The sequence below is a fragment of the Apteryx mantelli genome, chromosome 19, assembly GCF_036417845.1.
Source record: "Apteryx mantelli isolate bAptMan1 chromosome 19, bAptMan1.hap1, whole genome shotgun sequence".
NCBI classification, from domain to species: Eukaryota; Metazoa; Chordata; class Aves; order Apterygiformes; family Apterygidae; genus Apteryx; species Apteryx mantelli.
In genome coordinates this window covers 8,343,060-8,368,442 of record NC_089996.1, presented here as the reverse complement: position 1 = coordinate 8,368,442, position 25,383 = coordinate 8,343,060, and the positions used below count along the sequence as shown (strand labels likewise).

At 41.2% G+C, this 25,383-nt stretch overlaps 1 protein-coding gene across 6 annotated transcripts in view; it reads right to left on the bottom strand.

Moving 5' to 3' along the window:
- Positions 1-362: 362 nt before the first annotated feature.
- Positions 363-25,383, bottom strand: part of TNRC6C (trinucleotide repeat containing adaptor 6C) — a 117,519-nt gene continuing 92,498 nt past the window's right edge. For 3 of the 6 annotated variants that reach the window (XM_067308605.1, XM_067308607.1, XM_067308606.1), the window contains 13 exons: positions 24,808-24,957; positions 23,327-23,473; positions 22,752-22,871; positions 21,259-21,342; positions 20,715-20,946; positions 19,081-19,248; positions 17,567-17,758; positions 17,269-17,412; positions 14,264-14,380; positions 11,562-11,756; positions 10,124-10,194; positions 9,243-9,382; positions 6,433-7,441 (listed from right to left, as the gene is read on the bottom strand). In XM_067308605.1, coding sequence (XP_067164706.1) covers positions 7,060-7,441; positions 9,243-9,382; positions 10,124-10,194; positions 11,562-11,756; positions 14,264-14,380; positions 17,269-17,412; positions 17,567-17,758; positions 19,081-19,248; positions 20,715-20,946; positions 21,259-21,342; positions 22,752-22,871; positions 23,327-23,473; positions 24,808-24,957 — 2,142 coding nt within the window. In that variant the 3' untranslated portion in view covers positions 6,433-7,059. Of the gene's footprint in view, positions 439-6,432; positions 7,442-9,242; positions 9,383-10,123; positions 10,195-11,561; positions 11,757-14,263; positions 14,381-17,268; positions 17,413-17,566; positions 17,759-19,080; positions 19,249-20,714; positions 20,947-21,258; positions 21,343-22,751; positions 22,872-23,326; positions 23,474-24,807; positions 24,958-25,383 lie in introns of those variants that run through there. The other 3 variants (XR_010886109.1, XM_067308608.1, XM_067308609.1) reach the window with 3 other exon arrangements.

Below are 25,383 nucleotides of genomic sequence, written 5' to 3'. Positions count from 1 at the left end.
CTGGTATCTCTGCTAGAAGAAGACATTGACACTGACCTATGTACCAGATCCCATTATTTTGGGGCACTTTCTCTTCTCCTCTCCCCTGCCCTCCTTGCCCTCTCTCCTCAGTAGCACAAGCAGAACTTCCTTACTTATGGTCACACTATACCTTATATTTTATCTTACAATGGCTCAGTGCTTTATTCTTAATCTCCACCGGACGAGGAAATGATTTTGAAACTGTCTCCAACTACAAGCCCACCCAGGTTACCGCGTGAGCCGCAGTTCACAAACTAACAGGTAGCAAAAACTTAACAGGCAGTTCGGGGAGACTGCACCCCCGAATGGCTTTTATACATAGGTCTATTTTGACACTGTCCCTGCAATGTAGCCGTCGATGCTGCAGCCATATTCACTCAGAAGCAGGACTTGAACCCAGGGGGGTTTTCCCAAAACCTGCAGCAACCACACAGGAGAGCAAGAAATAAAGGATATTAGAACAATCTTTGTATTTAACAGTTTTAGCACTATCTTACTACATGCTCAACGTTTACATATTGATGGTATTAAGAAAGCCGTAAAATAAACTATCATTTTCTTGCTATTGCAGAAATGTATCTCACCCTACAGCCAACCCAACGGAGGCAACTAGCTCCTGGTACCTATCTGCCTATTCTGGTCCCCGGCTTCCCAGCCCTCACCACCGCCTTGCCTTATTCCCCTGTTACCGCTTATCTTTGAGGCTGGAGGGATTTTTCCTGCTCCTCTGGGGTACAGAGAGTCAAACACAACAGTAAGCGGCCATTAGTACTGTAACCGAAACAGTGAGACCTGCTGCACAACCAGAAACAGAGTCTTCTCCTTCCCAGCAAAGTCCGTAAACAGTTCTCATCTGCTTGAATGCATTTTTCCAACATAATTAGTGAGCAAAAGGACGAGGGAAAGTGGTTAGACCTGCGGAGAAATTATAAAGGAATCCGGCAGAGTTTTGAATTATCGAGATCATCCCCCTGAAAAAAGAAGAAAAAAGAACATTTAAAACAAAAACCTATTTAATCGCTATTTAATCATAGCTCAGGATTGCACCTTAAGGTTAAAGGTAGCTAGGAGATGGGATGGTGGCGGGGCAGAAAGGGCTTCTCGTCAACAGCCAGCAGCCCCGGAGCTATTTCAAGGCAAGCCACCTCTACTACCAATAATATTTATCGAAAGCAAAGCAATCTTCCAGCTTATTGTGTTTTATAACATTTTAATAACCCTGAAATCATGACTGCACTGGGACCACGTTTTCATCAGAGAAAAATGTACAAGCAACTTGTTTCCAATGCATCGGACAGTAAAAAACAAACACCGGGGGCACACGCAGGGCCAAGCGTCACATTCAGGTCTAGCGAAACCCTCTCGTCGGAGCGAAGAGACCGGCGGGAGAGCGAGCGAGTGAGTTTGAACGGTCGACTTCGTGCCGGCTCCAAGCGGGCCGGACGGGCCGTCGGAGCGTGTAGTCTGGCAACTTGCAGCAAGCCATAGTTAACCTGAGAGATCGGGTGTATCCGCCGGAGGAAGACACCTGGGCCCCACTACAACATGGGGATTTCAGCCGTCCGTCCTCCCTCAGGAAAGCTACAGTGCGGGCGCGCGCCGGAGACGCCTCTCCCGAGTCCCAGGAGCACGAGCGCGTTACTGGAAGAGACCCCTTCCGGGCGAGGGGCAGGCAGGAGGACAGACGTTCGGCCGCTCCCGGAGACGTTACGGTTTCGCGGGGCGGAAGCGACGCGAGGCGCCGGGGAGAACGGTCCGAGAGGCCCGCGGGGAGCCGCGGTCGTCCTGTGCGCCGCGGCGAGGGGCCGCCGGCGCCTTCCGCTTCCCGCTGCGGGCAACGGGGCGGCTCGTCGGGGAGCCGGCGTTTACCCGGGGCCGGCGGGGGGAGGCCGGGGGGAGGTCGGCATCCGTGCGGTTTGCATACAGAGTTCGTTCGTTCGCTCGCTCGCTCGCGAGATCCCGTTTTTCACGACTGCCCTTCCCGGAGCCCGGCTACGCAGGCTCGGCGAAGAGGTTGTACATTCAGCATCGATACAGCGATACAGTTAGCACGCCGGGCGTTTTTACAACGTGTGAACGCTAACAGACGTTTAGCAGCAGTCCGTATACAAGGGCGCGAGGTGGTCCTTACGGGTCACCGCGGCAAGCTTCGACCTGCTATACCGTAGGTACGCCCCACGCTATAGCTGCCCGGAAGCCAAATGGTGACGGGTTTTTCCATTCGATTTCCAGACTCGACTCCAATAATTCTTAACATATACAGATATCCATATACATTATTATTATTTTTTTTTAATTAAAATGCTCCTTCACATACACAATCATATATTGAATTATCAAGAACAGTAATATATTTTTGGAGCAGAAGCAGCAAAGCAATCTGCTCTGCCAGTGCCACCCACAAACTAGACAAGTAACTAAGAAGGAGTTTGACAGCTTCAGACCGCTTAGGAAAGAGAACTTCTCTTGGCCTAGAAGATAGGGGAGCCATGCAGTGAAAGTGCTATGGAAGATACAGTAAATGCAATATACATAAAAACCCCACAAATTCTCAAAAAATATTTCCTTGTAAAGATTCTTTAGACATAAGGATAATCCTTATTGTTAGGAGCTATCTTTACAATTTAAGAAATACTTGCTATCGTTAGAGCAGAAAAGAGAATGACACAGAACATAAAATCAATGCCAACACTAAAAATCAATTTTTCCCAAAAGCTGTTATTTCTTTTCAATTCACTGGGGGGGATACTAAATTTTGAGAGTACATCTGATTTAGAAAAAGCCACCTCTGCCAACCTCATGGAAGACAAAAGCTCTTGTTAGCTAAAACTCTGCAAAGGACTTGGACGTGAAAAAAAAAAAAAAAAAAACCAAGGACACCGAAACCAAAAGGCTTCACTGTTCAAACAAACAGTGAACCAAAGCAAACCCCAAGGAAGGGAAAGAAAAAAAGCGGCAATCTCTCTTGCAAGAATTTCAATACAAATAAATGAAAGAGGAAAAAAAATGAGGGACAAGGAGGGAAGGGAAAGGGAAGCAGTTCACAGCAAAAAAAAAAAAAAAAATTGTTTTAATACCATTTAGCTGTGTAATTCTGGGGTGGTTGTCAGATACTCAGCAAATTAGCAGACTGGGCTTCCAATTGGATGTTTTAGCTATAGATGTTGCCCCAAAATCTAGATCTGATTATTTGCAACTGTGTTGTATATGCCGGCAAACCACAAACTCTGGCGTTTGCTTCTTTTCCCCCCTAAGGGTCGGTCGTATTAGAGTTTAATAAGCCGCTGATCCCAGGGTCGGAAATGACAGGCCAGTGCCAGAAAGCTGGGCTGAAGCCCCGCTGCTAGGACAGTGGGTCACTGCTGTGAACTGCTTCCTTACTAATCCAGGTCTTGACGGGAGACGACTTTTTCCTTCTCCAGGGTGGAATGAGTTACACTGCACAAACTGTTAACCACCAAAGACCTGGGACCAGAGCAGGTGTAAATCGCACGCTTTCAGTAGACATCGCCATAATGCCATGAAGAGATATAGAACTGGTTTTATGGAGGTGAGAGGAAGACGACTAGGTTCATCTTTAGACAAGATGGAGCAAGGCTGGGTCCCTCCTCGACTCACCGTGCCTCACCCCTGCGCCTAATGCCAGCTCTTGTAAGCATCTCCCTCGGCTTCGAACTCTGCAAGGCCAAACGTCTGAATATTGTTGTGTTTCTACCCTATTTTACTTACGGGCTATTTGCCCACCTCCTAAAAATTTAGTCTAACCGGCAGTTTAGATCCAGAGACATCTAGGTCCAGACAACGGGAGGTGGCACAGGGTGACTGAGCGGGCGACTGACCCTCCACCTTCAGCCTCCGGGCTCTCGGTATTCAAAGCGTTAACAATTCGTCTACCGTATTGCTAGAGAGAGACATGAATAAATGAGGAAAACAGCGTTCCAACAACAACAACAACAACAACAACTGAACACTGCTTTTCACGCATCGCGCTGTTGGATGTGGTATGCAAAGCATCAATGGTACAAGCTGATGAGAATGCAAAAACACCAAGCACATATTCAAAGTGCGCGACTACACTTACAGGAGGGATTTGCCTGGCTGTACACTAAACTCGCACTAGTATCAAAAGAGTTAAACTATCTCCGTGACACATCTCATCAGATTTAACAAAAATTTTTAGCATCCCCTGCAGAAAAGAAAAATACACATTATTTGAACAGCCAAGAAAAAACTGCAATTTATTAAGTTTCAAAGAATCTTCGTACTCTTGAAAGCAACTTTCGGTGCATGTTCTTTTAACAATCACATTCTATGAGGAGAAATAACATTAAAAGCCACATTTTTTTTTTTAATCTCAGAGTTACAGACATGTTTAATCCAAAAGGAAAGGCAAAAAAAAAACCAAAAAAAAAAGCCCCAAACCCACCCCCGCCCCGAAAACCCTTAAACAGAAATTTCAACTTTTGTCCCCAATTTTAAAATATCAGGAGTTTTTCTACAACTCAATGCTAAACTTCAGCATGGAAAATTGTATGTAAACACGCACATACACACATACATATTTTATATAAGAGTGTGTGTGTGTATATATATATAAAATATATATGTAGGAGGCGTGTAATGGCAATGAGATGCAATTACTCTGAGGAAAGGTTATTCAGCTAAATACACTACTAAAACTTGAGAAAAAAAAAAAAACAAGTCTTGAACCCAGTTTGTGCATAGTTCATGATCCTCTATAAAACCAGCTTTTGTTAATTTGCAATCTTGCAGGACCCTTTAAATCTGATAAAACCATTAAAAAGCTAATCTTCCAAAAAAAAAAAAAATGTAATGCACAAGTTTCCTGATCCAAGCAGGCAGGGAGCACAATGTTCATATAATTTTTTAAAACATACTCGAAGCGTATGTTATTCCATTGTCTTTCTTCCTTTCAAAACAATCAAAACATTGATCTTTTTTTTTTTTTAAACATAAAGCAATTTTTTAATATATAAAGCACTCTTCAAACATCTATTTCTTTTGAGTCCATTATTTGGTAAATATGTAACTGCTACACATTAGATTAGGTATTTTCTTCTTTCTTACTGTCTTTTTTTTATTTTATTTTGTTTTTTAATAATATCTTCAGTGCTAGGAGTTGGGTTTTAAAAATACATGAAATGGTGTGGAGTTGCTCCTCGGGAAACCCGGCTTTCCTGAGACATCTTCCACCATGTGCAAGATAGTGATCACAAAGTTTTCGCCACTTTGACGAAGAGGAGGAAAACAACAACAAAAATAGTACACAGCAATGGCCAAAGAAAAGAATAATACAACAACACTGTTCAATCCCAGAGCTCTGAAGTAGCATATCTTCATTCTGAAAATAGTTTTCTTTACGATGGAAGTCTTTTTTTTTTTTTCTTCTTTTTTTTCTTTTTTAATTCCTTTTTTTATGTTAAAGTTTGAAGGAGAAAAAAAGGTCTGTAAACAGGTGGGAGCCAAAACTCCTGGCTCCTCCAAAAGCAGTCAAAACCTATGTCCAAGTGCTTGTTTCTGTTCCTGCTTGCAAGGGAACTATCCACTCTTTACAATTATCTATGGCCACAGTTCAACAAGAGTATTTTTTTTTTTTAAACTTTATATTCCGAATGGAAAAAACGGTGCAATACTCCGGTAATAATTTTCTTGCATTAGTCCACAATAAAAAGCCGCTAAAGGTAGATATACATATTATTCTCCAGAGATACACACTGTAATTTTTAAAATGCGATAAGAGTCCTTGAGTAAACATTTACACGTGAATTGTCGCCGGCCCCTTCTATCAGTTTGTTTCTTTTTTTTTTTTTCTTTTTTCTTTTTAACATCATAGGATTAGCTACAAGAAGGGCTGCGGACACTCAGTGCAAAGTTAGAAGCTAATAACAATTAAACATTTGACCAATGAGCAAATAAAAAGCATATACTGAATAAAAGGAAAAAAAATAAAAATTCACACTTTTGAGTTAAGTCACACACGGGCGCGCGCACACACGCACACGAACGCACGCACAAGCACACGCACACACACGCGTCTGTCCCAACAAAACGTATAGTCTGAACTTAAAAAAAAAAAAAATTCTTAGAGCCTGTTTTTTGTGTACTGATGCCAACCTGGAAGTGTAATAATTAGACTTAGAAAGTGTTCACATTTTGTTATTGGCCTGCTGGATTCAAGTATTTGCATGTTTGATATGTTTTTTTTTTGTGTGTGTGGGGGGTTTTTTTTGTGTTTTTTTTTGTTTTTTTAAACTTTTTCTATTTTTGGGATTAAAAAAAATGACATGGAAAAAAAAAAGTAATGAAACGAGGGTAATGTGCATAGGCAGATCCATGGGAGTAGTGGACACAGAGATACCCCGATCCCCCCCCTCCCGCCCGCCCCGTCCAACCTGTACAGTCAGGAGTTCCCGTTCGGATTCCTTCCTCTCCGGTACCACCGCTAAATATCACACTTCACCCTTTCTGATTACTGGGTCCGCCTCCGGTAATGTGCATAATAGTCACAGGCTCATTTTTAAATAGGCTTTCTTTCCCCCCACCCCTCCCCATCCCGTGTTGACAAAATAACCCTTTCCAGCCCAAATTCTGAAAAGTGCCCTTCATGATAGACCTATTCTAAGCAGCTTTTATACTTGGTTTGTAAAATATCACCGTACGAACGTAAAAAGACAACGTGAAACGACAACAACCAAAAAAAAAAAACCAAAACGAAACAAAAAGCCGTGGGAAAAAAAAAAAAAGGAAAATAAAACCTGTCATTAGCACGGGACACTGACCAAAAGGAGCCCATACTGTTGCCTTAACAGTTCACAAGGGCTTCTGCAGTCTCATCGTCGATATCAGACAGAGGTACTAAAAAAAAGGGCTGCCAGTCTGATCGGTTAAAGCTGGATTCTTCGCCGAGCCCGGGCCTGGAAAGGGTTACGGTTTTTTATCGCTGCTGCTGCCGTTCCGCTTCGTTTTTTTCCCTTTAGTGCTGCTGATTGTAACTTCGGTCGCGCGGCTCCTGCTCGCCTAGATGGACTCGCCGCTGAGCAGGTCCCCCGGCAGGAGCGTGTTCAGCGGCGTGGGGCTGCCGATCACGCGGCCGTCGTCGGCGCTGGGCGGGCCCCAGAGGCTGCTCGAGTACTGCGGCACGCCGCCCCACAGCAGGTCGCTGCCGCCCTTGCCGCCCAGGCAGGCCGCCGGCCAGTGGCCGCCGCCGCCGCCGTCGCCGCGCACCAGCCCGTGGCCGCCGCCGCCGCCGCCGGAGCCCAGGCGGCCCTGAGCGCCGCCGCCGCCGCCGCCCGACTGCCAGCCGGAGGTGGGCGGCAGCGGCTGCCCCTGCGCCAGGAAGCGGTTCACCTCGTCCTCGCCGGCGAACTCGGCCAGGATGGTAGTGTTTCCCAGGACGCACCTAGCGGAAAGGGCGGGAGAAAGGGAAGGTGAGCGCTCCGGGCGGCGCCCGCAGGCGAAGAGGCGACGCGCGGCTGCGGAGCGCCTCCTCCGAGAGCGACCGCGCTCCGGGCCGGACCGTCGCTGCCGGCGACGCGTAACCGCCGATTCGCCGCGCCGCGCTTTCAAAAGCCTCGTCGCTGCGCCTCGGCTTGCCCTCCCTGAATATACTGTAGTGCTTAAATCCTGCAATGGATTCAATAACTTGCTGCATATGTTAAAATCACCCAACCACAAGAATAAGATTTTTTTTGTCTGTCTGTCTGGTGCTTTGGAAGGTAAAATTCGGACACCTCTCAACCCAAGATGTATGAAGCCACCATACTCGGTGGTAATTTTCTAGGTACAGCAAAAGGCTGAAATTCCGATTCCAAGTCTACGCTCGAGCGCCTAATAACATCTCCCCCTTTCTCACTTTTACTTTTGCATAAAAAAGTTATTTCTGAAGCTTTTATTATTTCTGAGCACTGGGCGATGGGACCTGTGGTAATTATGGCACTTGGCTTTGCTAAAAAATAAAGGCTACAGATCCAGTACTGTATCATACAATGGAGCAAAGCATGCTTACAATCCTGAAGTGTATAATTTTTTTTCCTTTTAAAATATTTTCAGAAGACCTCTAACCCTTCTTTTTCAAACATAATAAACAAGCACGCCTTCATACCTTTTAAAATCCTATCCCATCGCAAGGAATGTTTAACAGTAACTTTTCAAGGTACAGTTATATTACTCTTTTCTGCATTTTCACGCTCTTTTGTATCCTTTATTCCCATTTTTATTTAAAGATATACTTGAAACCACCTGGCTGGGTTAGGAACATCTTTCTGATAGCTGTTCTCTGAAAATTGGTTCTTGCTTCAATGCAACTCACCACTCATCCTGCAAAGTTGAAGGTTTTTTCACTTTTTTTCATTTCTTGAAACCTCACTTTTCTCTAACAGGATGTTTAAAATTAATTTCTCTGCGTCTGTATCACAAGAGCAGCTGCATGACTAACGGAATGGGTGCAGTCCTGTTCCAAGAATCTAGCTTTTATTTTCTTCTAGCATTTGTTTTGCAACCCAAGAGCATCCAAAAACGAATGGACGATAAAGCTACCTGACACTGTCCACCAGATTGTCTAGTTCAGTCTCACCACTGCATGGCATGAAACCCCAAACATATATATTAACAACTACATTTTTGTTGAAATAAAAACTTGTTTGAAAGCAAGCACCGACGATGTTTGAGGGGGCTCTGGCCCTCATCCCCTGACTGCAGCCTCTTGTTTGGAAGCCATCAGCAAAAAATATCCTTTCCTATTTCTATGATGTCAGTAATTGATTTCAAACAAATTCTGAAGAATACTGAAATTAAAAGCAGTGGCCACATAAATTTATTACAATCAAACCATACTATACCAATCGTGCTATTCCTTTTCATATGAAATTAAGTTAAACTTCCCCATTTTAGTGGCCTGGAATGTCTAGATTGCTAAGGAAATCAAGATCCTTGCTGCAGAAGTCTTAGAGGTGACAGATCCTTACTGAGCACATTATTAATGGCGAATACCTATTCTTGTAATGACTTCTCATTCAGTAGCATACGTGTATTCAGCCTGCAATTACTTTATTCCTCTGTGCAGCTCTCTCATTAGGTAATTTCCAAATTCAGACTAACCTACCTAGTGATCAGTTCTGAATCCCAGCAAACAGATGCTTAAGAAAATCGGTTCTGAGATAAAACTGGCTTCGTAACAAAGGAAAGACAGGGCAGAAACGTACATATGCAGAGACTTTTGGGCCTTGGCTGCTTCTTCCTTGGAACTGTATCGGACCACAGCATTCCCTTGTGTCAGGTTCAGGTGGAATGTTATTAGAGGGCCATGTTGCAAACACAGTGTCCGCAGTGTGGAACCATCAATCTGGTAAGAGAGCAAGGAAAAATGGTTATTTGTATTTTTGTGATTTTACTTGCAACACTTGCTAACCAAACCATTCTAAAAGTAAAGAAGAAGTACACCTAAAAGAAAAAAAAAAGATCATTCTACAAGATCATTTTAGTTATAGACTGATAGTCTTGATAGAAGAGAGACGTCCTGTCTTTTCAAGACTTCTCTATAGTCTAGTGCACAAAACTTCCCAGCTTAGGTGATATTAGTTATATTTATCATTAAAAGTCTACAGATAAGTCAAAGGAAAAACAAATTGTTCATAAATATAACTAAAAAATTCTCCTAGATCCTTTTAGATGTCTACATTCAATGCTTTTGGGCTTATGTTCCTCCTTATGAATGAATGATACCATGGGGAGGACTAGAGGATTTGACAGACTTAAGAGAAAAATAAAAAATCCACAGGAAATGCAGATTTAAATCTCTGAATCTACCTTAAGATATCATTCACTTCCAAACTTACACACATGCATAATTAGCGTACAATGAATGACTAATTACATACTCTTAAAGTTCATATTTGATTCACTCTGTAAAAGCTTTACAGATTCCCTGAAGAAGACAGACACTCATAACAAATGCAGAATAATGTGTTTTCCTTTCAAATAAACTAAATGACCAAGGCTGATAAGCATTGATAAGCATTCTTCCCACCATTTCTTAAATATGACAGGTTTCTTTTTGTAACTAGCTACATTTAAGGGTACTTACCTGGGGGGTGAGGTTTCGAAGAACCAGCCAGCTGCTTGTTCTTCCTGAGCTGTCAGTACTCCATGCAGAACCTACAAAATTGCAAACAAAACTTTTTACCATGATATGGAGAGTGCCTTGCAACTTACCTGGAACTGCAACATAGTAGGAAGCGTAATGGCTACTGAAAACAAATTTAACAACAGTTTACCCACATCCTGATTTATTGTCTTCTCTGGAATAAAAGGTTGCCGAATGAAAAGCTACTTCTGTTACACTTACAAGATCTGTGGCATTTTCCACATTCCCACAATAGCTATCAGAAAACAAGTGGATGCAGGTACGTCACTGCCACAAACTCTATCTGCAGGTTACAGTAGAATTAAACTGGAAGAAATGTTTTAAAAGCTATTCAGATGTCCAAGCTGAGATTGCTGCTTGCTATTAAAGATTTTTACAGCACTGCAGCATTCTGCTGTCCTGCCAGTGATACATTACTGTATATGACATTTTCAAAACAGATACTTTTGCACTGACAACGTTCTGATTAAAGCTACTAGGATACAACCGGCAAAACCTGCTTTTCCAACTTCAGCCTGGTGTTTTACAATGAGAAAGTGAACAGGCTTGACATTTACTAGTGGCATGTGAAAAACCGCAGTACTTCTCTAGTCATGTGGGCGACCACACTCGGGCTCCAGAGAGGATCCTGGCACCAGCACTATCTGCCCACCAGGTGGGGTTTTGATGAAAAAAAGCAGACACAAAACAAATGGCAACGACAGGGAAGAACATTCAATTCCCAGCTCACTGAGGGCAGATTACTAGAAGAGTCAGCTTGATAAAATATGTACCGCATTTATTTTGGAGCAGCCAATACTTCGTAAACAAAGATGGTCTGTATTTATATAGCCATATTCAGAATTTCCCTAACTTGTAATTAAACAGAAGAATCACACCTAAAAAAAGAGACTGCACAAAAAAGTTAAGACATTCCCTGAGAGCCCTGCAATGTCCTCAGGTACTAAATGCTTCACATCCATGCTCCTGAAGTGCGCTCCACGTCTAATTCCATGGGTTGATGCACTCAGTTTGCAGCCTTGTGGGCACTCGTAGGTCACACCGCAAAAAACCCCAAACGTATCCAAAAGGTATTTTTAAAAATTAAGAAAATGAAAAAAAAATCCTAGTTGGAGTGAAATTATTTGGTAATTCATTGGTAAAATTACTAATACGATCGCCTGACTGATGACACTTTCATTTACAACCTATCCTAGGTAAAACAAACAAACGTGTGCTCCATCCCGGAAACAGATGCACTCTGCTTGTATCGCACCTCAAGTGCTTGCAGCCTGATACAAAACTTTGGGGTGTCTCCCCACTCTAACACAGAGAATAAAAGCGAACAAGTACAAAACGAAGGCACTGCATTAGTATAAAATACAGAAGTCGGAAGTACCGGAGGAGTAAGAGCTGGTCCAACCCAGTGGACTGGCACCCCAAGTAGATGATGGCTTGGTGTTTGTTAAGCCTGGAGGCGGTCTTGTAGGAGCAGTAGTGTTTCTGGGTACCTTCCATAGTTCATGGGATAGAGAGGCTTGCGTGTGAGAGATTGGGCCAGAGGACCATGTCGACTTGATGTCTGACAATTTACCTGCAACAGAAAAAAAAATAAATGTATGTATTGTTAGTTAGCAACAAGGGTTAAACTAAACAGGATGGGTAATCTTCAAGCTTCTGCATCAACCGTGTTTCTCCATCTTTGCAGGAGAGAAATGGAATAGCGCTCTGCAGCAAATCGGTGACATAAACCCTATTCACATTGAACTTACTTATACTAGTATTTACATTTTCAAATAATTTAGTATTTACTCAATCTAATAATACCTGCTCCATTTATTATACAGTCCCCTTTTTCTACCTCCTACTATTTTTCTTTCTCATAAAAGACCGGTTACCAGAAAAAAGACCAGAAAATAGACTTAAGTATTTGAAATCTAATTTCACCAAAACTAAAATGAAACTTCAAAAATTCTCTCTCTCACAGGTTGAACAGAATTTAACCACTTTTTGTACACAACTCATTTTACCTAATATAAAGTAACTAGTACATGTGACTGTTCTGATATAGTATTAAAATTCTAAAGATCAAACACAGAACAAAATATTTCTGAATATTGAAAGTGACAGACAAACTTTTTTCAAGTTTTCTCTGAAAACCTGAAGTCTTCAGCAGAGTAGACCACATCCCAATCTGTCAACCTTTGTAAATTTTTACTGTTCAGTCTGTTATTTCTCCAATTGGTATTTTAATTCTTTGACTACGCTTCCTGTCAAATCAGAGCTTTATAAAATAAGAGACAAACTTGAGAATAAAAAGTACAATTTAGCATTCAGAGCTGCACACAAAACTGAGTCACTTTACAAATACTGAATCAAAACCCTTTGAAATACTTCACCTTTGGGCTTGCACATCCCTTTCTTCCTTGTAACAACACGTGCTCTGAAAGCAAAGAGTCCAGTTGCCTTGTCATAGCATGTTCCCACCATCACTAACGCCAGCAGCACGCGTGTGACCAGAAGGGACTGCGATGGTCGCAGCACTGCACCTTCTGTCACAGCAGATACTCTGACACTGTGTTTACACTGGCTCAGTGCTTTTCTGTTGGCTGCAGGAAGGACTTGGTCCGACCAAATCCAAGATGCAAAATGGACTCGTGAAATTTTTTACAACCAGATTTGAATCAGCAGAGTAAGCTTAAAATCAGTGCTTTGCAGTTAGCCACAGAGTTTTTATTAGCAGCCCTAGAGCCTAATTTACCAATCGCCAAATCATGGCCTCAGTTATACAGGCACACACTCAAAAATTGCATCTATTTATCTATTTACATCATCTAAACTCAATGATTTTATATTGAATTATAATAATTTGAGTGAGAGGGCAACCGGTCTCCCGTCTTTCTGCAAACTGTAGTAACAAAAAGCATTTAACAATGATGACTGAGATACTAACAGGAGAAAAAAGGGGGGCAGGGGAGGGAGGAAGCCTAATTTTTAGAACTCACAGAGCAGCCCAGCTTGCAATTCAATGCATGATACGTGCACATTACCACAGATTAGATGTTGCTATGCCACTGCTTCTCATGGGGTTAACACAAAGATTAGATGAGATTGCAAAAAAAAAAAAAAGCAAATAAAGCAGAAATGCATAGCAGAAGAAAAGCAAGCCACCGCTTTCATTTTCTTTGCTTTCGTTGGAGTAAAACATTTCAAACAAAAGCTTTTTATTTTCGGAGAGAATGAAGTGCATTCTGCAGTTTGACCTGGAGGTTGCAGCTTCATTTTTTCAAAGTGGAGGGTTTTCTTTGATTAAATACAAAACTGACAATACAATCCATACAACAGCCCCTGCACATTTTTATAATGGGACAAATTAGATATTTAGGTAGCCAGTTAGCAACCAAAGTTTCTGCGACTTGCAGAGAGAGATGCTTCAGAATTAACAGCTCATTAAAAAGAATGGGTCAAGTCACATATTATCTAGACCATCTGCAAGCTCAGGCATATACGGGTGCATCAGGCTTTGGATTGACTATTTAAAGACATTTAAACATGTGTTTAAGCTACTTAACTAGGAGGACACACCAGCAAAATAAATCTGTTCTTTAGGAAGCCTTCTAAAGCAAAAAAGCAAGCAAACAAACAAACCCCCTCCACAAACAGAGTACCTCCTTGAGGTACCACTAAACTTTTTCCCAAGTCAGAGACGGTTCACTTTTAAAAGTGAATTTATTAACAATAATTTCAGATCAGCTCTTACTGGAAGGGCCTAATAATAGTGTTACTACTGAGGTCCTACAGAATAGAACATACCTCCTCAAAGTTGCAATGGAAACCATCATTAAGAGCTCTAGATGTCAACCCACAGCGTCAGCATGCGGCACCACGCGGAATAAACACATTTTTCCTTAGCACCTTTCCAGGCATACCATACAGTGCTCACCACCGATGAGCTGCCAGGAACTGCCTACCTACCCCAAGACTACAAAAAATGTATTTGTGTCTATAGTAGCACTAGTGTAACAACTGGGAAGGAGCACTTTCTAGGGCCTTTTCTCAGAATGCAGAGGAACGGGGAAGTAGAAAGGCCATTTTTCGTACCTGCAATGCTAGGTGCGGATGCAATGCTGCTGAAAGAGCTACTGTAGCCGGAGGCACTAAGCGGCCAGGCACTCGATGAAGGCAGCGTGGCATTCTGAGATGATGTTGGGGATGACCCTGCAGAACCAGCAAAGAAGCAACTAAGAAAGATGGGCATAATGATGTTTGGTGTGACATAAGCAAATCTATTATGTGCAAATACAAACCATGCAAGTTTATTTTCCTTAATCAGCCTGGTCTCTGAAGTCTAGGAATGAAATGTTATAGAAAGCATGATAAAGTGAAGCAGAAGTCTTTAGTGGAAAAGAAAAGAAAGCTGCCACAGTGGCAAATGTATTAGTGCCTGCGCAGAAGACAAATCCTGCATTTCCTTTAATATGCACGACTAAAATATCAGAGTTAAACTGTTTAGTCTCAAGGAACAGGCGTTATTTATAAAGGTGCTTTACCAGCTGACTCGAGCAATGGCAACTGTAGATGAGCATAAATGTAGATGATAAACTAACCTCTTACCACAGATATTTGTCCTAAATTACTTGAGGTAAGCACTTCTACATTCTAATGCCCACAAAAATCTTTATTTTTTTGCAGACTTATGGTAAAGCAAGGATATATTTTAGCAATCTGTTCCCAAACTAGTAACATTAAAGGAAATAGCCTGAAACCATCTTGGTAAATCATTTACAATCTGAGGATCTATCTAAGCATACATACAATTTCCTTACTGGCAGCAAATGAAAGAAACTGAACATAAAACAAAATATCTTCATTATAAAGACCAGAAGAGCTGGAAGCATTCTCTCTAGCCACCAACAAAAATTAAGTGTATATCTCAGGTGACTTATCATTACTGACATACTTAGATATACAGTGATACTGAAACATCTTTAACTGACTAATAAAAACAGGCAAGTTCTTTGGAAAAAGACAGAGTGATGTACTGAGGGAGAAGGGAGGATGTAAAAGGACAATCTCATCCCTCAGAGCTCAATAAACAACACGGGCTACACGTTCAGCTGGAGCAGAAACCAGCCAAACTTTACCTTATCCAGACTTACTGGGCCCCACAGGACACACCAAAACAGACATCAGTCTCAAGCAAAATAACTATATGTCGAGGCCTTCTCCGGCCATAATCTACTCCCTACGCAGACAGCTCTCTGGAAGCCCGGGGGTAACGGACCTGTACCACATTCAGGGGATCATATGCTCACGGTGCTGAAAACAATTCTGATTTCGTTTGACTAAGACTTTTAGCTTGTAGCAGATGATCCTGGAAAGCTTCGTTAGCCCTCAGGGCAAATCAAACCCAAACCCAAGCTTAGGTTTTGTGTATAGTGTACAGCGCAAGGACGCCATACACCACTGTGGGAGGATTTCAGCTCCATTAATACAAACTTTGCGCTGCAGGATGTGCAATGTTCAAAGCTGGCAGCAGGCCACGACAGCCCCCATCTCATATGAAGGGATGCTTCCAAGAATGCAGAGGATTTTATGCAAAGCAAACACCTAGACCACACACGCATCTAGAAACTGATTCAGCAAAGACACTTTAATTAAAATTATATTATTTACATTAAAAAGATAAAAAGCTGATGAGGAAAGGAAGCCTATTATGGACCCCAACAGTGACTGCTTTGTCTTTTGGAGGCCTATTTACTTCTGCGAAGGTCATCTATACCAACATTCTGTAAGGAGTTTAATTATTTCTTCACTCCATAGATAGATTATATACCAACAGAGCTAATGTGCATTTTCCTTCTATAAAGAAATAAGACCTGCAGTAGTTATCATCTAACATACAGGTGTAGCTCTGCAATGCTACATTTTTGGCCTAAAGGGAGCATTTCTTAGATGCATCTGATCTCAGCTTTGGCTGAATTATACTTTTGTACTTTTCTATTTAGCACTGCAAAGATTACTTCAAACGTTTCAGGTTGCCTGCAACTGAAAGTACGTTGGGGTCATTAAAAGTTAATTCATCATTACCCATGCACATAAATACTTGATGTTTCAGCTTAAATAAAGATTCCTTTCCTGGCAGTTTCAAAGCTGGTGAGACACGTAACTCAACATTATTCCAGGCGATGAAAACCCATGCCTCCTTTCCCTCAGGTTTCAGATCCTTTCACCTGAGTTAACAAGTTCAGAGCTGGAAACCAGTTTCAAAGACAATTCTGATTTTTAAGCTGTGCTGATATCACGCATTTAACTACTATAACAAAATCCACGTTTTTCATCTTGACAAGTCCTCTGACAACTTGATTAGAAACCTCCCGTGCATACTACAGTGCTCTAACAGACACTTTTCTTCAGATAACTTGCCTCCGGTGCCATACTGACCACAATTAAACCAAGGCATCTTTCCTTTGAGCCACTCTCAGTGCATCTAGCTGGTAAGCAGCATTGCCCTACTGGTTTATCATTTTTGAGAACACCCTTTTCATTCTGGACTAAACACTACTGGGACAAAAGAAAGGGAAACGGTGTTGGGAAATACTAGTTTACAAGTTAATTCCCTTTTGTCTTTTCTTTCAGGGTTTTGGGGTTAACACGGGTCCAATTCCTTTTCCTGTTTGAGCTTTTAATGAGGCACCAATTGCGTGTGACAGCAGCTTGCTGCCTCAGCAACAACTGTGGAACTTAAGTATTATGACTTGATGAATATTTCATATAGGGTAAGAAATTGATCAGTATGGGGAGCAAAATCTTGTGCAAAACAAAGTGTCAGGAATTATACAGGGTAGGAGAACTTCCAGTGACCATGAAAGTTTATATTAAATCTCATAGCCTTTCCCAATACAAAAATATTCATATTCCCGTGGAAAAAACAGGAACTTTGTAGTCCCCCATTTCTGGATTTTCAGTGCAAGTTCAGCAGCGGAAGCATTATCAGATCAGGATTACATGCAAAAATATAGCATAACTGTAATATACGAAGTCAACTTTTTTGAAAAGAAGAAAAAGGAAGTAAACACAGATGTGAAAGTAGTATGTGTGTTTACCTCCACTCTTGAGAAGATAGCGATTAACATCCTGTATGGTGGTGTTTATGGTGGGCCCAGTCGGAACGCTTCCAGGAGTAACATCAGGGTCATTTTCAGGATCAATGTTCTGCAGTCCTTTCCATGGCACTCCTGGATGAAATTCTGTTGCAAAAATAATAAACCCAACAGTATATAAGGTCATAATTCTTCATTCCAATTTCTTCTTGTGTATCAGAAGGTAAGAGGGCTCAGTAAATAAAACCAACAATAGTTTTTAAGGACCTGAGTTTAACATGAAAGCTTTGTGTTTGGTTACCTGGTGGCCAGTTTATGCTGGAGCCATTGGAAATTTTATCACTATCGGTTTTGGCACGTGACCAGCTGTGAGGAACAGCTACAGGTGGACTGGCTGGCGACTCACTGTTTTGGATCAGATCATACCGGCCGTAAGAGTCATCAATGGAGGACTTTCCCGGAGGACCAATACTTAAACCTCCAGGGATAGCACCTGCAATGAATGAAATGGAAAGGCATTGTTTAGGAGTGGGACTGATTTTCAATATTGAGTTTCCTCTGAACCTATATTTGATTATTATGCTCTTTTTTCTTTATTTCAAAGCTTAAAAAAAAAAAAAGCAAAGTAAACACAGCATGCAAGGCTTAACAGCTTCCACAGCCTTACTAGGAATTACAACTGTGGGGTATACCACTGGTACATTAATCTAGGCTTTCAAGTTAGCTGAAGAAATTCAGATTAGTTCACTGCCAAAAAGACAGTAAGTAATTCAAATCATTACTATGACTGTAAACAGGAACTTGCTGAGACAGCATATTAAGAAATATCACTGTAGGCATGCCCTGCTCTCATCTTCCCTTAGACATTCATTATTGGTGGGGTGGCTGACTTGAAATGGCCATTCTCATGTTCTTACAAATTATTAAACAGCAATTTGGCATAAGCGGTACAACTATTTGCAGGAGAAAAAAACATTGCTAAGTAAAATACTTTGTGCTGCTAATAATAAAAAACAGGATACAGTAAAGTTCATGGAGCATCCTGTTCTAAAAGAACGAGGAAAAAAATGACGCAGGGTATTGGATGCTGATAGAGATAAAGGTGCTAAATGCATTTAAAAGCATATTTTTTAAAGCTTTTCTAAACTAATGTCAGGAAAATCTTCAGAAACAAGGTGGGTTTGTGTGTGTGTGTGGTGGTTTTTTTGTTTGTTTTTCCTCAAGCAGCTCATCCTGGCCAGGAAAGAAAAAAAGACTAACAGCACAACAGATCAGCAATCACTTCTGGAAGACTATGAAGTTTGTGTTCCTACCTCCCAAAGTATATATATATATATATATATATATATATTTTTTTATATGTATTATATAATCCATCATGCCTTTGTACATGACTGGCTGTGAAAGGTTGATGAGGTCTTGATTGAGATGTATTAGAAAAAATGCGAGAGAAAGCCAATGTAAAGTTTTTTAGAACAAGGATACGCAGATCTGGAGTAAGGGGAAGCTCGTGCAAGTTACTGCATACACTGCCAGCACCAATGGTTTGTTTCACTTGAAATCCCATTTTCTGAGCAAGAAAATTCACCAAACGAAAAAAGTTTTGCACAAAGGGAGTGACAGAACTCCAAGAATTTCTGCCTACTGTTCAGTGTGACTACAGAAACCATTTTAAAAATATTACAGCCTGAAAGGGTGCTTTGTAGCAATCATTTATCAAGGTGTAAAGAAAAAAAAAACTGAAATAAAATTACAATTCCAATGTGATTCAAGTCTTAGAAAGCTAAACGGACACAGAGGTTAAATGTGACATACCGTGCTTGCTGGAGTTCTGGTCAAGCGAAGAAGCAGCACTAGACAGATTATCCATTGAGTTGGGGTGTGTCCACTGAGGAAGGCGAGACTGGGACTGAGAAGTGTCCTTCACTGACAAACCACCAGTAATGTCCATGTTATTTACATTCATGTTCGGGTTCAGTCCAGCTAAAGTGAAAGAGGTCATTAGATATACATAATATACTGGCAGATTGAAAAAATTTAAGCTTTTGCACTTGAAAATCCAGCTAAAGGTATTATTAAACATAGATTTTCAAATATTTTTATATATGTGTAGCAATTTACATTTTCAGTCTGCCGTCAGAATTTTTTGTTTTTGTGGGAAAACCAATTTACAATACAACTATATTTTAATGCTGCCAGTATTTCTACTTTCAGTCTCTTCAGTTGTCCCAGAAAAGGCATTCTGTAAGAATGCACTGGAATGCAAAGTTTAAACTAGTGAAGAATTTGCAGCGTTTCATTGCTAAACCAAAGTATTCCTAAAGTCTTACCGGCACACCTTTATCTTGCAGATCATTTTATTTTGCTTGCAACATTAAAAAAAAACCCAAAGGGATTAACTAACCAGTCATACAGCAAATCAGCTGTTATTCATCAGAGTAGGTATTATACTATTTGGGTATATACTTGAATATAGAGAATAAAATCACCCAGACTATGCTTTCATTTAACATATACATGATATTTAGGGAAGAATTTTGACATGCTTCCACGATATGAACTTGGATCCTTTTAGATATATAATCGTGAGCATTAGTAGATCACAGACAGCTGAAATACGGTAAGAAATTCTTAGTCTTGGCCCCTTAATTCATAAATTCTTTTGCCTTCTGGCACTCCTGCTATAACAGCTCCCCATAGCAGTCAGAGTTACCTTTTTAACAGCTCTATGGCAGATAAAGCTTGACAATTCTATTGTACAGAGCATAAAGAATGGCACAAAGAGATTATATGAATTCCCCTATGTTGTAAGTGAAGTCTACGGCATACACTACACAATCCTAGAAAACAAGTTACTCTGTTCAACCTGTCTCAAAGTCGGATCAATTATATTGAAATCATACCTGACAGATCTCTGTCTAACCTACCACAAATGACCAGTGATGAAGATTTCAGAGCCTTCCCACGCAATTTATTCCAGCACTCTTTCCTTAGAGTAAATAAGTGATCCTTAATCTTCAACTAGATCTCCTTCAATGCAACAAAAGTTTATTACCTCTTGCTTCAGCCACAGCAGACATGCAAGATTTCTTTGAAGCTATTATTTAAATTTCTGAAGACTGCTGCATGTGTCCTGAGTTTTCTCTTTAGACTCCAAAGACCAAAGAATTTCATTTTTCTTCACCAGTCACGTTTTTGAAACATCTAATCACTTGCACTACTCTCTTTCTTCAGAGGCAGAGCGTAGGTGAGCAAATATGGTTCACTTGTACAGCTACTAGATAGACATGTACTACTATGATTTTAATCATTTTGATGTTATTTAATAAACATAACTCTTGTATTTCTTGATTTATTATACTACATAGCAAAGTAGTTAGACACGGAAAGAAAGAAATACACTCTCTCTGCCTTTTCAATACCGAATGGCTTTAATGAAGGGCACTCACCGAGAGGGTAAGGAGCAAAGGTGTTCGGTGAAGACTGTTGCTCTTTGGTCTGCAGGTCAGGTAGGCCGGGAGCCTGGGGATGGGGTGAAAAGCTATCCATGGCTGATTTGCCTGCAGAGGGGTGCAAAGATAGATGTGGAGGGGGAGGCTGCTGCTTCATAAGCAGGGCCTGGGCCAGCTGGCGCTGGTGCTGCTGGATCTGCTGCTGCATGTTATTGATTGTACGTGCAACCTGGCAACAAAAGAAAAAGGATGAATAAGTGCACGGTGGAACAAAAGGTCACTAGACTTCTTGTGCCACTTTTCACATTGAAATAACAGCACAGATCTCTCTTTACAAATAAAAATGGACTGAACTAAGAGCTAAACAGCTTTATTCCAATTATTATTATCATTATTATCCTAGTCCTTTTCATTATTCAAACCACGCACTAGGTTATTGTTTCTAAGGACACTTTAGCTGGTTTGGTGCAAGACAGTACAATCTCTTACTGCTTCTGAAATCAAACTCTAACGGTGAAATTGGGTTAGCAGTTACACCTACTTGCTGCTCCTGTTGTCTCATGGGTCCGGAAACATTACGCTGAGCCTGTAACATCTGCTGCTGGATTTGTAAACGTTGGTACGCCTACAAGATGGGAATGAGAGGTCAGAGGTCTGACCATATGCAACAAGCCTAACATGCTTGCTTGAACTGCTCTTGTAAATTATGAAACAGAAAAGACCCAACTCTTGGAGTTTTCTGAAAACTGTTAATGAAGCAAAAGCAACAATCTTGTAACAAATGTATTATAAAATGTGTTTAAGTCCAGAGATTTTTTTCTAAAACCAAACAGGACAATGAAACTACTGATGAGTAAGTTTGTCAGCAATGACTGCTCATTAAAGATAGCAACCAGATTTTTTTACAAATAATTTGTAAGATAAGAAGCAAAAAAAAAGAACGGGGTTACAACTATTAGTATTCATTGTATTTCTATAGTATTATGTTGTTTTGTTTTGGTCATGTTGAGTTCTGACAAAACATTGCATTTAATCAGTTTAAAATAAAAACAAAAATTAAATCAATAGAGTAGCAATAACAAGCTTATTTACATTAAATGTTGCCTTACTCCAGAAAAATTTCACAATTTCAATGCGGTTAATTGGGCAGTAAAGTCTTTTTTCAAGGTATTCTTCCTCTGGATCACTTGAATTTAAAATGCAAGTTGAGCTCTGCATAGGTATTTCTCAAGTAGTTGTGTACCACCTAATTATCACCATGGTATGAGACCAACACTGTTCTCCTCAAAACTGGGAAAGCAGATCAGAAATGAGTAGTGGTAACAAACACTAACAGAAGGCTTCAACAACTATCACGGTGACATTAGCAACTAAGGTAGTTTGTCATCCACAATAATCTTATATTCAACCCTAGCAAATACTGCCATACTGTTAGCAAGGTATATCAGTTTTGATAAAAAAAATCATAAAATCTGATTGCATATTTATCAATCATTTTACTTCTGAACCTAGCAGAAGTACACAGCATTTCAAAAGCAAGTAGCTCTTAGCACATGATGTGATTCCATTATCGCAAGAAATTTATCCCACACTTTACTATTTATTAAGGCAAACGAATGAAGTTCTTCAGGTAACTCGGGTGACTAAGGCTGCCAAGATTTCTCTCTTGTTATGTTGTGACAGAGTAGACAAGTTTCACAGTTGGTCGGTCAGTTAGATATGTTGGTGTTTAATATACAGATTAGTGCTGTTTGAGGATATACTGTCTTACTCACACCAGCACGACTACAACTGACTTTTGGATTCCACTGATTAGTTTTAATGGATAAATATTCTACAAATGACTATTTATAAAGCCTGAGGTAGAAAACATGATTTTGTTTCTTTAAAAAGAAACTCTACCAAACAAAACACCATCTGACTTGTTTTAAAGATCTGTCACTTCCATTTATGAATTTAGTTAGCAGTTCTCCTATGTTATCTTCATGCCTTCAGTTCTGATTTAGAACTTATTTACCACGTCTTTTAACTTACCAGCTGCAGCTGATAGAGCTGGTTCAACATCGTCATATGCTGAGGATTAATTGGCGAGGTTAATAGTGCAGGGTTGAGACCAATGTTTTTTGCTGCAAACTGCAAAAGCTGTGCTTGAACCTAGAAATGAGAGGTGTATTAAATACTGTATATTCACTGTTCACACCGACAACCGTGTAAACCGTAAATAAGAGTCACAAGACATCAGCTGAATAACACTACTGTTCTCAGAGTTTGTACATGAACTATCAAAAAATTAACAAGAGGCTATAATACAAATCTTAATAACCATAGCCAAATGTCCATTACACAAAAAAGCAGAGAACAAACCCCTCAGCTCTCTAAAAATACTGCTTGCTGCAAAAAAGGAAGGAGAGAATCTGCATACCCAGACAACATATGAGAACATCCTGCCCCTGTAACATGCTTGTGAGCTAGTAAATCAGCACCGAAACAGCAAGGAAACAGAGGTTGCAGAATCAAGAGCATGACAGAGCAAATACGGAGGAGAAGAGAAAGCATACAGGGAAACTCCAGGAAAAAGGGAAAACACAAAAGAGGAAGTTTCATCTAACCTGAGGGGATAGAAACTGAGGCACTTGAGCACGAAGACTAGGCTGGGATGAATTAAGAGGTTGCACTGGCGGTTGCTGCGGCTGTTGCATGGTCCTGGCTTGTGCTGCTCCGCTATTGCCAAACATACCCAGATTGCCACTCGGTATCTACAACAGGACAAGAAAGACATTGGCATTTAAGTGCACCATCCAACATACAGCCTGGAAGTTACTTATCTGTGCAGCCTTCATCCTCAGTGCTTATGACAGGCACGAATAAAGAAAGCAGTATATGCAGACTGTTCTGCAGGAAGCTTTACTGACTATCAGGTTTAGAATCGGGCGTGCCAAAGATCACTGTATACCCACAGCATCCCAAACTGGCCAAAACTTTGTGCAGATGTCTGCGTAGAAGGCAGCTGAAGCTGAGGATTTCCATTATAAGTATGCACGACCCTAGAGGGTCACACGATGAACAATGAAAAGTACTTGCCAAATGTCTTTGTGCTGACGTGGGAAGGGGTAGGAGAATGAAGTCATTAAACCCACAGCATCCTAAATATTAAATTATCTAAGCTGTTCTTGTACACGGTCATTTTACAAAGCCACTGATAATGGGCATAATATTAGTGCTGTCTCCGCTTCTCAAAGATATGCAAGTGCTGGACAAGTATTGCCTCAAGAAAAGTGGTTCTAAGAACTTCACTACATTTAAATTAATCTAAAAAGAATATAGGTAATCAAAGCCACAGTGGAATGATACATAGAGCTCTTCTGTGTTGCTTTTTCCTATCTTTGCTGGTATTTCGATTTTATGACAAAACTAACCTTTTCATAATCAACACGAGTTTATGACCTCTTAGTGTTTATGAATCAGTCTCTGTCTCTTAGAGTTTAGGAATCTTCCCTTCCATCTCCTTTCCCCTTCATTCCCTTTCAGCGTGCTCTATCACGGGGACAGCACATCCCTCCTGCCGCAATGTTCTGGGTGACCAGAGGTGCTAGGAGCACGGCTGCTTTCTTCCCACCTGTCAAAGCCATGAGCTGCCGCGACAGTTACGATAGGAACATAAAGACCCATCGCTTCTCAGCCATCTCATCGCCGCATAACCGTGACAGCCAGGAGAGACGAACTAGAGCAGCGCCTCTGTCTTAAACTAACTCTGCGACAATCATTAACGCCTCCAAAAAAGAAAGCTCACATCAATCACGGCAGGGCTATACGGGGTTCAGTAGTATAAATCCGTAACACTACAGTCTCTTCTCAACGGATGCACGTAATTAGGAGGCTAATTGCACCTAAGCACTTGTTTTCCATCCTATAAAGCCAAACGTTTACACGGCAGGTCGTTTCTCCACTGTTCTTTTTTTCCCCCCCGCGAACAAAGATCGTGTCCTCATTTTCACTCTGAGCCACCGCTTCCAAAGGGGCAAGTGCCTGGCGCTAGCCGGGAGCCCCCGAGAGCTGAAAGGCAAGTTGGGGTCTCTGCGAGCAGCCTTACCTGTCTAGAAGAATTCAAGTTTTGCATGCCCAGCCCTGAGGCAATCCCGCCCAGGGTCTGATTAGGGAGTGCACTGTTTGAAAGGGGGAGCTTCAGGCTTGGTGAAGGCAAAAATGGTGAAGTAGTGGGCTCTTCCACTAGGCCGCCATCCTGATTGGAGAAACAAAGGGTGAGCTGTGTGCGGCGCCCAGGAGCGGACAGCGCACAAAACAGTTTCCCATGAAAAGACAAAAGGGCGTGGAGGAACAAAAAGATAAAAATGTTAAAAAAAAAAAGAAAAAAACGAAAAAAAGAGGTATGAATAATAGGGAATGAAAAGTATGGGGTGAAGGAAGAAGAAAAAGAGAAACAGGATTAAGGTACTGTTTTTCTTTACGTTGTCGCGCTTAAGCCACAAACGCCCGTTGCCCCTCAGCCACCTCTCCAGAAGGCGGGGAGGGACTCTACGTCTCAAATTTGGGGTCCGTAACGTAAAGCAAGTACAGAAAGTAGAAGCAACCTATCGCAGAGCCAACATGCAGCCCTCTCCTCCTCCCTCGTACTTCTGCTTCACCACCAGGTTTAAAGGTGGAAAGG